This window comes from Tenebrio molitor, chromosome 7 (assembly GCF_963966145.1).
Source record: "Tenebrio molitor chromosome 7, icTenMoli1.1, whole genome shotgun sequence".
NCBI lineage: Eukaryota > Metazoa > Arthropoda > Insecta > Coleoptera > Tenebrionidae > Tenebrio > Tenebrio molitor.
Genome location: NC_091052.1, coordinates 16,643,391 through 16,659,801, shown reverse-complemented (window position 1 = coordinate 16,659,801; position 16,411 = coordinate 16,643,391). Strand labels below are relative to the sequence as shown.

Genomic DNA, 16,411 nt, shown 5'->3' with positions numbered 1-16,411 from the left:
TGAAACGTAATGGATGTATTTAGAATAATAACAAATATTTTTATCATCGGAGAATTGGCAAATGTAAAATCATTAATGGGCGAATACTTCCGACTTCCTTTTGAATATTTTCAGATAATAATTATACTAGATCTTTGAATATATCTTATATCAAACAATGAATAATAGAAAATTCAAAAATAAAAAAAGAATTGAAAACAAAGTAGTACCGTTACAAGATGCAACCCGCAAGTTAAAGTTAACGATGAAAGAAATTCCGAGAACACAAGATTTGACTGATAATAGCTATTTATTATGCAAGTGTCTTATTTGCTGTTAATAAGGCACGAGTGTTTTTCCAACACCGAAAGATGTTGAAGAAGTCACATCGAGTTTGCTACCGAAGAATTCCGAAATGCTTATTACAAGGAATTAAATGACTTCAATAACTGGAAACAAGAAAATGATGTTTCTGGGGTAAGCGAGTTGGGTTACTTTTTTAACGCCAAAAAAAGAGTTATTCTAATTTTATGTATTACTTTTTTTGATGTTCAATAAACTGTTTAATTTTATAAAAACAGTTTAATTATGGGTTCATAAGTCCACTAGTGTTTTATAGACCTCATAATATATTCAAAATCGGCATTATTATGACTTCATAATAAACATGTGTTAGATAAAATAATGTATCTTGATAACTGGTTTATTGTATTTATACAAAGTCTCTATAAAAGAACGTATAAAAAAAGTCTTGTGGAATTGGGCAGCTCTACAATTTTATTGTGGTGGTAAAAATGTTTACAGTGAAATGCTACAAGGTCGTGGATCACTTGAAATATTGCAGTAAAGCAACAAAACTACTGAAAACAGTTAAAAATAAATAAAAACTAAATTAAAATATTAATCCTTCCTACTCTGAAAAGACATCTTTTGGAATAGGCGCAAGGAGTAACTTTAGGTATCCTAATCTCATGACATTATTTTATTAACTATTTATATATGTATATATATTTGATAACGCAACAAACATATACAGGTGGACCAACAAAAACGAAACTTTTAGAAAGTTTTAGGAAAACAGGTCAATTTAATTAGCAAGTGGGACATGTAATGTGACTATTCAGATTTACGTAACTTCAACCCGAAAGTGAAGGTGCACCTCACTCTTAGAAGTTTTAATGGCGAGGGGTAACAAATACGTATCATTGGAAATTAATTTATATTAGTGTTTTTATTTTTATAATGTGCTAGAATCAATAAACTTTCCACACCGTGGAAACCACGTGTACAAAATATATTAGAAATTTAAATCTGATGTAGTTCTGTCAATAAACAAAATAGGATCTATATTCATTGTTTTCTTGAAATGACTTCCCGAACACAAAATTTTTTACAGCTATTTTAAATCACCCTGTATAACTTTAACTTAAACAGAAGCTATACAATTATTTTCAAACCCAATTGTACGAATTGGGGTTCTGTTAGAAAACCTCCAAAACCGAAGAGATCAACAGTTTTAAATACCAAAAACAAATTTGGTGTTATTAAAATCGCCAGTCTTCAGAATTTATTAAGTAAAAGTTACTTCAAACAAAAAATTGAAGAAAAAGGATATTTCCCAACATTATAATGGATGTTAATAAAATGTTCACTAATGTAATATATTTTAATTTTTCTCTGCTCATTTCATTTTTATTAAAATATAAATTCTCATTATATCAAAGCTACACGTTAACGCAGCGTTGTAGGAATAAGCGTGATGCCTCATAACACAAGAAATGTTGCACACGATGGAGAAGTTAAGTTGGACGATGATATAACGGGCCTTCAAATAAATTTATATTTAGAGCAACCTATGGAAATTCAATTGTTTTCAACATTTTTCCAGCGTAGAAAATGACACAAGAAGCGTCTGACATTTTAACGAAATAAAATTACGTTAGAAAATATTTTTTAATTTTTGTAGTGCATTCCCTCCACGGAAAATGACAATATGAAATTGAGAAAAAGCTTACTATGTAACCTGTGTAACTCCGGAGAATAATTAGTAGACTTAGGTGGAAAATTGTTGGCGCTCCCCACCAGTCCGCTCCAGCGCCGCACCGCTGTCTTTTTCGCTGCGAGCGTAAAGCGTGGATCGAGCGCGCTGCACTGGATCGTGATGGTGGGAGGTATTCTTGTGGCTCTCACTATTTTTCGCCTAAGCCTAATAATTAGGTACCGACAAAAATTACTTTACACTGTGAACAGAATTAGAATGTCACCTACGCCTACTCTAAATATATATTTATTTGAAGGCCCGATACAATCACTTTGTTGTACTAATGTTAAGAAAACGACATCGAAAAATTCTATTTACTTTGTATAAATTATGATGTTTTATAACATTAGGTATATCGGTTCATTTAAATTTCTGGTCAAAGTTGGTGTTGAAGAGTCCTTTGTGAACGCACCAGAGTAAAAACAAAACAACGCAAAAAGTGAGGGTAGATTTAAACAGCTGATCCTTGGTGCGTTCACAATCAACTCTTCAACGCCCACTTTGTAGAGAAATTTAAATGAAAAACCGATATAAGTATTTAGACGTTTCAAGGAGATTTTTATTCTGTTGCCATTATATTTCTCCATACAAACCATACAAACAATGGCCACCACTTAAAATTTAATTTAAAGTAATTAATTCAAATATGTACTACAAACAGTTTGACAAAATCTTATAATTTTGTGACACACCGAGATAGTATTAGTAATATATGTTTAAAAGTAAGAATTTACGTAATCTGATGAGAATTAACGGCAAATATGGTTAAAGTTGATTCCATGATTTGTATCTTTACCATTACGGAGATAAATGTGAAGATTGGCCCACTTTTTAAAAACTTATCAACAAATCGCGTATTTGTATGACGAACGTGCTCTTAGCTGATGTTATTTGCATTAGAAATTTGTTTTACAACCGTTTTCAATTAGAGACCTAACCAAACAAATCTCTACATGTAAGCCCTTAATAAAAGCCACGTTTTTATTCTAACTTTTATAATTAAATTCAACTTGATTTAAAGCCACCGCTCGATTTAAATAAGTTTAAAATTTTATGAGCAGGAAAATTTGAAATCATGTGCGACCGTAACAAGTCGAGTCCTCAGATCAGGAACCCACATTACGTGGTGGAAAGTTTTCGAGAGTAATCTGACACAACAGTAAGATATTAAAATTTTTGATGTTTGATTAGGGTTGAGGTCCTTTATGCGGCGGCGAGTTATTCAGTGTGGGTCGCATTATGAACTCTATTTCCGCGACTTTTTATTGTGCGCCTTTAACAGGATGTTAAAAATCCACCTTTTGTTTCAGACATTCCAAAGTTCACGGGTCCCATCCTGAACGTAACGGTTCCGGTAGGCAGAGAAGCAGTCCTCGAGTGCGGCGTCGACAACTTATCAAATTTTAAGGTGAGCAGTAATCTCATGAATTTATCTCGCTAATTTGCTCCAACACCAGACGAAAAACCAGAGTTGAGCGTCCTAATTAAAGAACGAAGTGGAAAAAAAGAGAAGACTGAGACAGTCGGTCGTGTCGTAAATTTAAAAAGTGGGCGAGAAACATTTCCTTAAATTAAAGTTATTTACCTGGGAAAGTGACGCGAAGCTACACAAGAACAGTTTCAAGCCACGTCAACCCCAATTCGTTTAAAGAATTCCGGAAGTGCAAGGGCTCAACGCGAATTGTAAATTTTCGCGTCTGGAAATGCGTGCGAGTCTCTTCAGGACCGAATGTATTTATCGCGAGGCGTTAGAGTAATGGCTCGGTTATTAACTCTTCTCTAAATAGATGTTCCCGAAACGGAAGCTCAAATTAACGCTTTATTACGGTTTATTATTCATACAAGGGAAAAGAAATCCAACTCGGGACAAGACTCTAATATAACCCGGAAACTTCTGACGGAAAACGCGAATTTTGCCCAGAACAAACAACGAAAATAATATGATGAAATTTACATTTTTTATAAATAAGAATGGTAAAATATGGGACCCACATGAAAAACGAGGGGGCATCAATCTAAACGCAATTTTTTCTTCAACGCGCGCATCTGAAAACCGGAAAGTTTCAATGCTCGCCCTGCCAACTATAACTGAAATAAATTTACATTATCAATAATGCCTCTTTATAGCAATAGGATAACAAATCCTCAGTCCATTTATCTCAATAAAAGAAACACATATTGGAACCGAGACCGTTATCTCAATCATTTTAATAGACAGACGTGTGTGAAACCCATTTCAAATCTGTGAATATTTCAAAAAAAATTTACTCGCCCCTAATATTCCGCCCTTCTTGGAATTGCGTCCTTGAACAAACTCACGGAACATTTTATAAAACATTTTGTATGCTCTTGCATTCTATAAATTTTCCTTAAGGAAGAACCGTCCTTGAAGCTATTTGCACAAATTTTATTTGCTTTGTCAACATTCTACATTCATCAGATTTCAGTTTTACATTGTAATCATTTTAAACCATTACTGAATTAATTTATTAGATTGGAGATAGTAAAATATTTTGCTCGCTTGTACAAATTAATTAAAGTACCTGTCCATACTACTAAAACAAATTTAATTCGCGTTGTTAGCGACATAAATACTCATTCTCCCAATACTATCCATATCACATAAATAATTAATAGCCTCATAAATTTTAAAGCTGAAAGGTCTTTAATGAAAGCAACAGTAAAATTTTGCTTTCACTGCGGCAGCTTTGCTTCTCGTGTCTATGTATGTGAAAAATTACTGATTTTAAGCTGCTACGAGTAAAATATCAGAAATCCATAGTTCAAAGGAAAATTATTATTAGTTAGTTGTTTACAGTTTCCTTCAGATGGAAATTAAATAATTCTAGAGAGTGCAGTCAAAAGTTATAATTTTACTGCAACTTGCATGCTTACTTCGAATTTTAAGGAAGGTTGTTGATATAATTGAGTAATTAAACAGGAGCAAAATGTAGTAAGTACGTAAAAATAGGTATAGTCGGAACGTTATAAATGTGGATTGGGGACTTAAGTTGGCATTGCCAGGAAAAGTAACTAGGCGCGCTTATAATTAGGTATTTGGAATTTATCACAGATTTCTCGTTAACGTGCTATTCCGGACACGGAATCTTGGCCACAACTGACATTTCACCGACAAATATGTGTGAACTGGCCTTTATTGAATATAACCCAACTTTTAACTCGATAATGCCATTTCCCTGCTTTTTTTGATGTCACGCGAAAAACTTCAAAGTGACTTTTAATAATAGTCACTTAAATGACACTAAGGATTGGTTTACATCATTTTTTTTTTAGAAATGTCTAAAAAATGTTGGCCAAGATTCCGTGTCCGGAATAGTACTATTGGGGACACGGAAAACTGGGCAGATGTGTCATTCAGTTGTCAAAATTTCTAAACCATACCTTAGCTACTCATAACCAAGTTGACAGTTTTTTTTGAAAATATCAATTATGATGACGGTCAAGGTGCATTTACATTGACACTTTTTGAAATGACAATAACAGACTGCCCAGGATTCCATGTCCCTCATTGTACATAAGTTTTAAGCGACCTTGAGTTTGACAATTGACATCTAAAACGTTTTTACAATACCTAAAGTTAAAAAAAAACATAAATTAAACATATAATTAGAAAGTAATTAACAGAAAAATTTTATTCACGTTACTTACAATGTCTTGTCTCTGCACGACAAAACAAAACAGCCTTCCGTTAACATTGAACCACCTTCAAGATTAAAGTCAATAATGAAATTAAAGAGGAGCAACATCTATAGGTGGACATATTTACCTGTACGTTACGTAAGTTAGAAAAAACTTAAATTGAACATGTAAATAGAAAATGACAAAAAGAACAATTTTATTCACATTAAAATGAAGTCTTGTTTGTTTGTACGGGCAAAACAAAACACTCTTCCATTGAGATTGCACCACCTAGAAAATATAATTAAATTTTAATGAAATTCTTGCCGTAAATTACTCTCAAGAGATACAGTAACTACAATAATTAAATATTCTGACGTCAAAATTTCCTGCCATGTTAACAATCGTTTGTATTTTAAAGTCATGGCATGAAAAATTTTGGTCTACCTAGTTTATAGTAGTATAAACCATTCACGATTATTTCAAATTCGGACTATCTATGAAAATCTGACATTTTAGTTGGCAGTATTGTGATTTGTCTTAATAAATCTATTTTAGGTTATAATTCAACCGAACACTGCTCCCAAGTTGTTACATTTTTAAATAATTGAACGCATTAGGAACAATAATCGTAAAATTGTAATTGAAATGAAACATACATATTTGTAGGGCAGTTCTGGGTAAATTCTTATTAACTAAATTAATGACGGAATTGACAACAATGCGAATATTTAAAAAGGAAACGTCATATGACAGGACTTGACGCCAATCTAACAAAAAAATATCGCGGCCTCCTGCGTGTTTAAAATAATCGTGAACGGCATATACAGAGTGATCAACAAGAAACCAAATCAAGAGTGCTAAATCATCTTTTATTTTATCGAAACGTACGTCGTATACTAATCAGACACTTTTATATAATTGCTGTGCACTCGTTTTGTTGGTTGCCTACCTCTCAAAAATCTATTACAGGGTGCCCATTTTATCTCTTCCCGCCTTACGGTTTAGCAATAGGCAACATATAATACATTGCACAGATATCTTGGTGGAAATTATTTATTTTTTAAAATAAGAAACATAGTTAGCCAAAGTGAAACATTTAATATGCCACAAGATGACATAACGCATAACCTAATAATTTAAACTAAAGTCTGTTTTTTCCTGCAAGGCCCAAGCCGTGGCAGGAAATTTGAAATAAGCCAATAGGATTAGTTAAAAATCGGTAATTTTACAATAAAACAATAAATTAATCCTGCTAGCAGGGGATGTATCTGTCACATGTCATTTCTGTTTTTTAAAAATGAGTGAAAAGATCAAAGGCAAACTTACCGTTAACGAGAAACTGATGATTCTTAAAGTCTTTAAAGGACTAGATCACGATCATCCTCAGTTTAACAAAACTGTTTTATTAAGCAAGTGTTGCAAATACACAGGTAACATATCTTTTATTCTCTATATTAATGAAGACCAACAGAAATACTTATCTAATAGGTCGTTCTGTGCGAACAGTTAAAAGAGTTTTGGCCGAGGAAAAAAACACTGGCACCCTTAGACCACCGAAAGTACCTCAACGTGAAGATCTTTTAATTTTAGAGGAACATCAAAAGTATTTAATACGACGAACTGTACACCAGTTCTTTTTCGATAATCTTCCCCCAACACTAAATTTGATTCATGCCAAGATACAACAAAATGAAGAAATTCCAAAAATGAGTAGATCAAAATTATATAAGATGTTAAAATCTCTAAATTTCACGTGAGTAGACAACAAAATGATATTTTGATTAATTAAAAGCGTAATCTTTACAATTCACAGATTTATCAAGAGAGGTAGGAAAAGTATATTATTAGATAGAGAGGACATTGTAATGTGGAGAAGAAAATATTTACGTCAAATAAAAGAATTGCGAAAGCAAAAAAAAAACATATTATTTAGACGAAACATGGGTGAACTCGGGTCATGTCAGATCTAAAATATGGGTAGATCAGAACGTAATGAGCAAAAGAGAGCTGTTTAACCAAGATTTGTCATCCGGGTTAAAAAATCCTAGCGGAAGAGCGTTTTCCTCTTCCGCTAGGATTTTTTAACCCTATTTCTCTAATAGTGGTACACATTGGAAACGAGAAAGGTTTTGTTAACAAGGGGTTGTTAGTTTTTGAAGGAATTAAATGTGGAGATTATCACGACGAGATGAATTCTGAAAAATTCGAAGCTTGGTTCATTAAAATCTTAAGTTTGATTCCTCAGAACTCAGTAGTAGTATTAGATAATGCTCCATACCATATTAGAGTTTTAGAAAAATGGCCAACTTCAGCATGGCGAAAAGAACAAATTAAAGAATTTTTGGAAATAAAACAAATTCCTTTTGAAAATAATTTACTCAAATGTGAACTGTTAGATTTGGCATCTCTTCATAAGCCAGTCCAGCCACTTTATGCAGTTGAGGAATTAGCAGCAGCGCATAACGTCAAAATTCTGAGAACTCCTCCCTACCACTGCGAACTCAATCCAATAGGAATGATTTGGGCTCAAGTAAAAGGTTATGTGGCTGCTAACAACAAAACATTTAAGTTGGAAGACGTTAGATTGTTGCTAGAGAAAGGTATCCAGAATGTAACACCAGAGAGATGGGAAAAGTGCGTGCAACATGTAATTAAAGAAGAAGACAAAATGTGGAACTTCCTCTGATGATAGTTCAGATATGAACATATCTGATAATAGTGACATAAAATAATTTGAATCGGTTGTCCGTTTGTCTGAATTTAAAAGTTTTTTTTAATCAATAATGAATTTCTTGTTGCTTTAATGCTTGAAACTCTTCATTTTTATTATTTTTCACATTACTATTTTAACCCCCTGAAACCAACAACCAGTTATACAATGTGTTTTTCCGATTGCCTAACTTCTCCCCTGCAACATCCTGCAAATTTTCAAAATTTTAGCGGTGTAAGTTGTACTGGGCCTTGCAGGAAAAAATAGACTTTAGAGTTCCTCTATTTCCAAATTTTTGAAGTATTTGATGACTGATGTCATCTATGATTGTAATATTCAAGGCAACCTTTTGAAAATTTTCAAAAATATATTTTTTTAAACATAGCAATCTCCGAAAAGTAAATTGCGTTGCCTGTTTTGTAGTTTTAAGGCGGGAACCGATAAAATGGGCACACTGTATTAATTGCCTTTATAAATTATTTGTAATTCATGAATAATGGATTTAAAAGGAAGTTATTATTAATTATTATTTATTACTGATTAAGGAAAAAACACACAGTTACATAAAATTCCTTCATAAGGCACGTAATCTTTGGTTACAAAATTTTAAAAGTAATTATTTTTCAGAATTCTTTGTTTTGTTGTTTTCTGTAAGAAAAGTGCTAAAGTTATTATTCTCACATTTTTGGTTAATTGAGAACTTACTCGTATCTTTTCTAGCAGTTTAATTAAAACATTTAAATTATTCCAAGGTCAAAAAATAAGTTTTCACAAAAACTGCTCCAAATGTTCTCCATTGTGGTCCAGAAAGAGTCAAACTCGCCTCTCATATTTTCCAAAAACACTTATGAAGCTGTCAGGTGAAATGGACTGCCATTTATGGTGAAAATTTCTTTAAGGTAATGTGTGGGTTTTATTTCTTGCAACACACAAGGGAAACAAATTAATAGCCTCCTTCAAAATTTTTGCAATAAGTGCCATTACTCAATTTAATTTGCAGTCTTAAACGCCTTATGGAAGTTGAGGGATGTTCCTTGATAATTTGTCGAACATTTTGCACCATTTCTAAAATTTGAACTAAGGACTGACCTGACTTCTTCTTAATGATGGATTATGATTCACTAAAATTAGGCATTATAATTTTAAGACATTGATAAACTTGTTAATAACCAATACCATCAGGTTCAGACATTTGGTTTGAAATTCTTCAGTGTAAGGGGGTACAAAGTAAGGCCAGTCTTCACTTTCTTGTTTCACCCTCTTTCGAAAATAATCTAATAAAAATGCCTTCTCTTTAATGGTAAAACCCATTTTACAACTTATTCTGGGATAATTATTGCTTACAATTCCAATAAACGTCTGTAAATATTTCCGAAATCGAAGATTTGTTTTTTAGGTTAAATCACTTAAATTGTCAACAACAACAACCTTGAATTTTGAAATGTGACATTTAAACGAAACATCTCCGTACCAGTGGCGTCGCGTTTGGCAATAAAGCTGATAATTTACTTACTCTTACAAATGTAAAATGTTGCTCTTATTTATCTTATAAATTGTTTCCCTTATCTTATAATAATAATAAAATGCACAATTATAATTCCAACGTCTAAAATTCATGAGGTATGATTTATTATAAACTAGCGTTTGAGACCACAAATTGTCTACGGCCATGCTTTGAACGCTTATTTGCGTATGATTCTGCTACGACGTGACCGATAATTTGCAACGCTTGCTCTGATTTGGATTCTTGTTGATCACTCTGTATATACATAACGGTATGTATGTTTACAGTCTGATTAATGATTATGAAGGTTGTGCAGATACTTTAACCTGAGGTAGTAGGTGTTAAAAGAAGGCAAAATAATCCAACTTACCTTATACAAATACAAATGTTAATGGTTTACAAGAAAATCAAAGAAATTACTTTGTTTGGGAAACGCTAAAAATTTTCAAATTTGGCGGGCAGTTTTAACGTACGACCAACCTAAAATTTCAAGTTTTTCTGTCGTTTGAGGCCATGTTTGGCTTTTATCGTTACAGTTTTTTGAGTTTCATTGTGAATTTTTGATAAAATTCGTGAAGTGATGATAAAATAGTGCCTGCAACTTATTCAGAAAACAACAAAGGCTTAAACAACAAAGTGAAAGGACTGTAATTGTGACTAAAAATATAAAATGAAACAATAAAGAAGAAGAAATAACAAGAAAAAAATCTACTATGATTTATTTTTGACCCAATTTTCCATAAAATCCAGTGATTTCCAAACTTTTTTTGAAAAACTTTGCACCTTTTTTCTCGAAAAATATCAACATTTGTATAAGGCATCGTTGGCTCAATCGTTACCTTTTATGGGGTTCCATCAGAGGTTAAAATATCTGCACAACCTTCAAAGTCACTGTGTATTGTACGAGTATCTTGTGTCGTGTCATCAAGCAAATATGGAATGGGGATGAAACCATATCGAGTGATCAAAAAGAAAACAAATCCAGAATGCTACTGTCTTTGGTTTTACCGAAAAGCTTGTCTTAGATTGATTCGTACGCATATGTATATGTATTTGCTTTGCACAGTCGTTTTATTGGTTGCCTACGTCTCGAAAAATCTACCTATCTGTTAAAAATTAATTAATTATTAATAATTAAGGCTTTATCTTCAATAGTAAAACCCATTTTACTACTTATTCTGGGGTAATTGTTGCTTATAATTACAGTAAACGTCTGTAAACTTTGCCGAAATCAAAAAGTTGTTTTCTAGGTTAACAACAGCACATCGTTGACGTTTCTTTGATCAGTAGCGTCGCGTTTGGCAATAAATCCATTTTTACGAATGTAAAATGTTGCTCATTTTATTTTCTCCATTATCAAATAATAATAATGAATTGCACAATTATAATTTCAACGTGTAAAATTTATGAGTTATGACGTATTATAAAGTAGCGTTTGAGATCACAAATTGTCTACGCTCATGCATAGAATTCCGCTATGACATGACCGACATTTTGCAACGTCTGCTCTGATTTGTTTTCTTTTTGATCACATTATATTTCTTCTCCGGTTGATATGCTTAACTTTGACATCTACATTTATGTGGTTGTCTTAATGTTTAACCTGTACTCTTGGTAAGCATTTCGTTGTAACTTGAACCACGGCGGGAGACGTGTTTACATGAGACGTCAACAAACAAATTTCTAACCTTACATGTTCGCATTCGTGTTTTACTGCTATCATGCTATTCATGCAGAACATATTACTACAATTTCATAAAATACCTAAATGTTGTCGTAGGTTTTTTTTGGATTCTTATTATTTTAAATATCATCTCCGCCACTTTTCCGTGTGTTCTTTTCATTTTATTTTCTAATTACCGGTGAGGTTCAATCAAGAACTGAGTTGATTACAATTTTTTTTCATTACACGATACGAGTATTCTGGAACGTTTAGGTACTATACAGAACCTTAATTACGAATGATATCTCCGATAAATTGCATCAGTGGGTTATCATATGGTTGACAATAGACAAAAACTGGAAAAAATCTCATTCAGGTAAAGAGTCGATTATGAACGCACCACGGATAACGGCTCACGGATCAGCTATTTAAATCTAACCTCACGTTTTGCGTTGTATGTGTTTTTACTTTGCATGCTGACGAGGGGTGCGGTCACAATCGACTCTTCAACGCCAGCTTTGAGGAGAAATTTAAATGAACAGCCGATAGAATTAGACGGCAAACAGTTTACTAAAAGCTTTATCAAATAATAGAAAGTAGGTACATTTATTGTCAAATTTTTTTATCTTTAAATTAAAAAGTTCTAATTTTAAATAAAAGTTTATAAAACAATAAGGAAGCAAATAATCTTTGTTCTGTTGCCTACAACACTTTCTCAAGTATTTTTGTGCTTTTTTATAAATTATTGGTTGTTTATTAATTCAATTGTATCAACAATTTTCAAAATAGCAAATAAACAAGCAAAATAAAAAACAAGAAGAGGTTATGTAAACGGAAGCATCTTGTCGTAGTTTGTTGAAATTTTACTTTCCAATTCACAGTTCCACGTTTGTTCCTTGTTAATTTCTTAAAAAGAACCAGCAAGTTATTCTATTAAATTGGGCGTAGATGTTTTGGCAATTTTTTTCCATTAGTTAGTTCATTATTATAAATGCAACCCAATGCAAGGATCATAAATCTTTTACGACCGTGGCGCACGTCCGGGGATTAAGTCTTGCATTGTCATTCTGGTTGCAAGATGATATTTGAACTCCCCACAAACCTATCGCAAAGCTCGTTACGCAATACAGGGGAGATATTTTTGGGGTGAGGGAGAGTTTGTTTCAGATCACATAACAGCTTATCGTCCGTGCAGACACCCCAACCAATTGATTTTACGTCAAGAAATTCAAGTAATCTCTGAGAGAGTCGTTGTTAGTAGTTTTAATAAAGTTAAGCTGAGTGCGCTTATACACTGCCTTTTTTAAAAGGACACTTCGAAATAATTAATTCTCGAGCAACTACTAGGCCGCAAGGAAAGTTTCCTCGTAAATATAATGTCTCACAAAGATCCTGCCTCCCTCTTTTTTTGGAGTCGGACTCGTGTCCCATAATCCCAAATTTATATTCGTTTTTAATTAAGGTTTTAAAAGAGCTTATGTAAATTACACCTTCGTACTTAAGTACGTTTCTGCGAGAAACGGCACATCTATATCAACAGTTATTACAAGCGCTTATTTAATTAAATGCGCCGATGGTGGTTTAGTAAACGGGTGGAAATCCAACCCGGACTGCTAAATTGGTTCGTTCCAATTGCAGGTGGCGTGGCTGAGAGTGGACACACAAACTATTCTCACCATTCACAGTCACGTAATTACGAAGAATCATCGTATTGCGGTCACCCACAGCGAGCACAGGACATGGTACCTCCACATACGAGACGTCCGGGAATCGGACAGGGGTTGGTACATGTGCCAGATCAACACGGATCCCATGAAAAGCCAAATTGGATATCTCGACGTCGTCGGTAAGTCACAGCCAAATAGCCGAATAACCAAACCGACCGATTTAATAAAGGTTTTATAAGACGGCGGACGGAAGATTTGCTTGTTAGATTTCACTTAAGGCCCCTACAAATAAATTTCAATAGCTCGGTTCTTTGCCGAAGTCAATTAGTCGTAAAAACGTCCACTTTTCAGTCTTTCAATGCGACCAGTAAAAGGGACAGCTAATTAAAGATGAAAATAAATTTCTAAAAAATCTTTCTGACAGACTTGTATAAAAATATGTGATTTCAAAATAATGTTTCCATTTAAAAAAGTATTTGCTCTTAAGTAGTTCACTTGCATGTATTCTAAACCAAATACTTTCTAATCACTAATTTATTTATTTATATTTTCTGATTGAAAAACGGCATAGTTCTCCTTGAAATAAACAAATGTAAATTAATAAATAATTATTTCTAAATACATATAATAATAAATAATGATATGAGAGAAGTGAAGCAACGCTGGATGCGGTTAATATTGGAAAAGGTGTAAAGGACCTTCCATTGTAATTTCATTTAATTTTTTTATTACTTGATGTCATGTACCGTGGTATCTGTAATGGTGAATGAATGAATTCCCATCTGAATGTCATGTAAAAATTGATGTATAGAAATAAATGACAACACGTAAAAATTAATGCTTTCAAAAGAATTATCATTACTCACTCGATAGTAACATCCATAATGATAAATAAATCGGGCCTCAATCCTGTGCCGCTTTTTTATAATACATAATTATTTATTTATTTATTTATTTGTCTAAACAGTTTACACCACAAGTGGACAAAAGAAAAGAAAAAAAACGAATAAATATCTATATAAAACGAAATTATATCAATTCTGCACTGTACTTAATTCACGGAGTTACATACAGAGTGTATTCTATAATAAATTATACAGTGTCTATAAATGAATGTGGGATCCTAGTAAGCGTTGAAAGCTTGCCGACTCTTCACCAGAAATCGAATAACGTTAGTCTGATCTACGATATGCAACCCTCACATCAAATTGGTTTTTTACTGGTTGCCTGTTTTCTAGCTTGACAAAATTAATATTTTACAAAGAAAATTAAATAAGAATAAAATAATGAAATGCATTATTGATAGGTCTCAAAACTCAACAAATTACGTATTTATTGAACACTTAAGAAGAAGGTAAATAACATCAGTGATTCAGATAAAAAGTAACAATGAAAATTGAAGGAGAAGTTACAATAATTTATGCAGCTTTCAGGAGGAGCTCTTGTACAGTTGTTACTTTGTATGGATATAAATGCAAGTTCTCCTTTAACAATTTTATGATATGTACTGCGAGGTACACCAGTTTGAAGAGACAGTCCAGTAAAGGACGTTCTCGGGTGTTCTTCTAAATATCTAAATGGCCTCGTATGTTTTCAACTACATCTTCAATCACATTGGGACGACCTGACGATTACCCCTTTTCAACACTACCGATAGTAACAAAACGATTAATAATTTGAATCATGTGAGCTGCGAGGGACTTTTCTAAAACATTTTGGTCCGGGTAGTTGACTAAAAATTCTTCTTGGTAAGATTGAACGCTGTATGTCTATTCTCCGTCTTTCTTAACACCGTTGCGGTAATAAGACATTATAAGGAACTTATTTTATTCAAGTGTGAAGACCATTTTAGCAATTACATATTTCTAAAATATTTGCATTGGAAGAAGTTTTTCTTTTAAGAATAAACAGACCAACAACGCGAGAAACAACAAAACAGGACTTCGAAAGCGGAAATGAGGTTATGTTGACTTTGTGTTGACAGCTTGTGAGTATTTCACAGTTTGCAATTAGTATTTCATAAATTTAAACGGGGTGGCAAATTCAAATTCCAGAGCCATCTGCGATCGCACATGTTTTATAAACAGTCTGTAGGATATAATAGTTTGAAAATAATTGAAGTAAATACTATTTTATTAAGTATATACAAAATTAGAAATAAAGAGAACAAATTAAGAACCCGAAAGAAAAGAAGGAATATTCTTCGAGGGGAATAGGCTTCTGCGAAACTGCTTTAACCAATATGCAAGTCTGGATTAAAAATATAAAAATGTTAAAATTGAAAAAGGAAAACCTGACAATAAGAGCAGAGAAAAATATTTATACTTGAAGTGAACTGTTTTTTAAAAATTTAGCAAATCCCATGACGTCACAATTGCAAGTTTGTACTTTGTATTTATACAGGGTGTCTCAGCTAAGACTTTCGAGCCTAATAACTCAGTTATTTTCCAGCGGATTTTTGTGAAATTTAAAATGCAGATATTTTAGACGGTGAAGAATAAAATCCCATTAATGCAATCACCCAAGTCTTAAAAACGTAATTTTTACATGCCTTTTTAAAATGCTGAATCAATTAAGATTTACATAAAAAATTGATCGTCAATAAAAAATGCTGTAGGGAAAAACTCCTCCTTGAAAGACGTCTTGTTTGCAAGAAAAAATCAAAAAACTGTGTTAAACGTGGCTGAAAATGGAAAAACGTAGGTAAACGCGTATGAAACAAATTCGCAATTCATCCCTTTTCGCAGAAGCGCAGGTGACATATTTGACGTTTATCTTCTTAACCTTACAAACACTTATAAAATTAAAGACAACATTTGGACGTAATTTATTATAATGGATGCTTTAATTCTTCCATAAAGGACTAAAACACGATCGGGATATTTTAACAAGGTAATTTAGTTCACGTACGCTTCCTGTGTCTTCAAATAAATTGACGACTCTCTTAACCTTACATTTTGTGAGAAAACGAACTGTGTCATTGAAGTTCTTACGACACAATTTTTTTTTCCTTTTTCAACAATATTGAAATTTCTGCCGTTGTCTATTTTTAGAGTATTTTCAATAAATTTTCACAATTTGACGTTTCTAATAAAGCGCGCCTAATTTTGACAGACTTTAAAGGGTGTACAAAATGTTGCTTGGCAATCATTCATCAATTGTTTCAAAAGGTAACTGCTTAAATAGCTTCAAATTTTACATTAAA

At 32.8% G+C, this 16,411-nt stretch overlaps 1 protein-coding gene and 1 long non-coding RNA gene across 3 annotated transcripts in view; one reads left to right on the top strand and one right to left on the bottom strand.

Moving 5' to 3' along the window:
* LOC138135096 (neurotrimin-like) overlaps positions 1–16,411 on the top strand; it is a 113,155-nt gene that overhangs the window by 68,805 nt on the left and 27,939 nt on the right. For both annotated transcript variants that reach the window (XM_069053744.1, XM_069053743.1), the window contains exons 2-3: positions 3,331–3,428; positions 13,178–13,385. In XM_069053744.1, coding sequence (XP_068909845.1) covers positions 3,331–3,428; positions 13,178–13,385 — 306 coding nt within the window. The remainder of the gene's footprint in view (positions 1–3,330; positions 3,429–13,177; positions 13,386–16,411) is intronic.
* On the bottom strand, positions 8,886–9,243 carry LOC138135097 (uncharacterized). Its single transcript, XR_011160860.1, has 2 exons — positions 9,078–9,243; positions 8,886–9,020 (listed from the first exon to the last, which is right to left on the bottom strand). It is a non-coding gene; the product is annotated as an uncharacterized lncRNA (long non-coding RNA).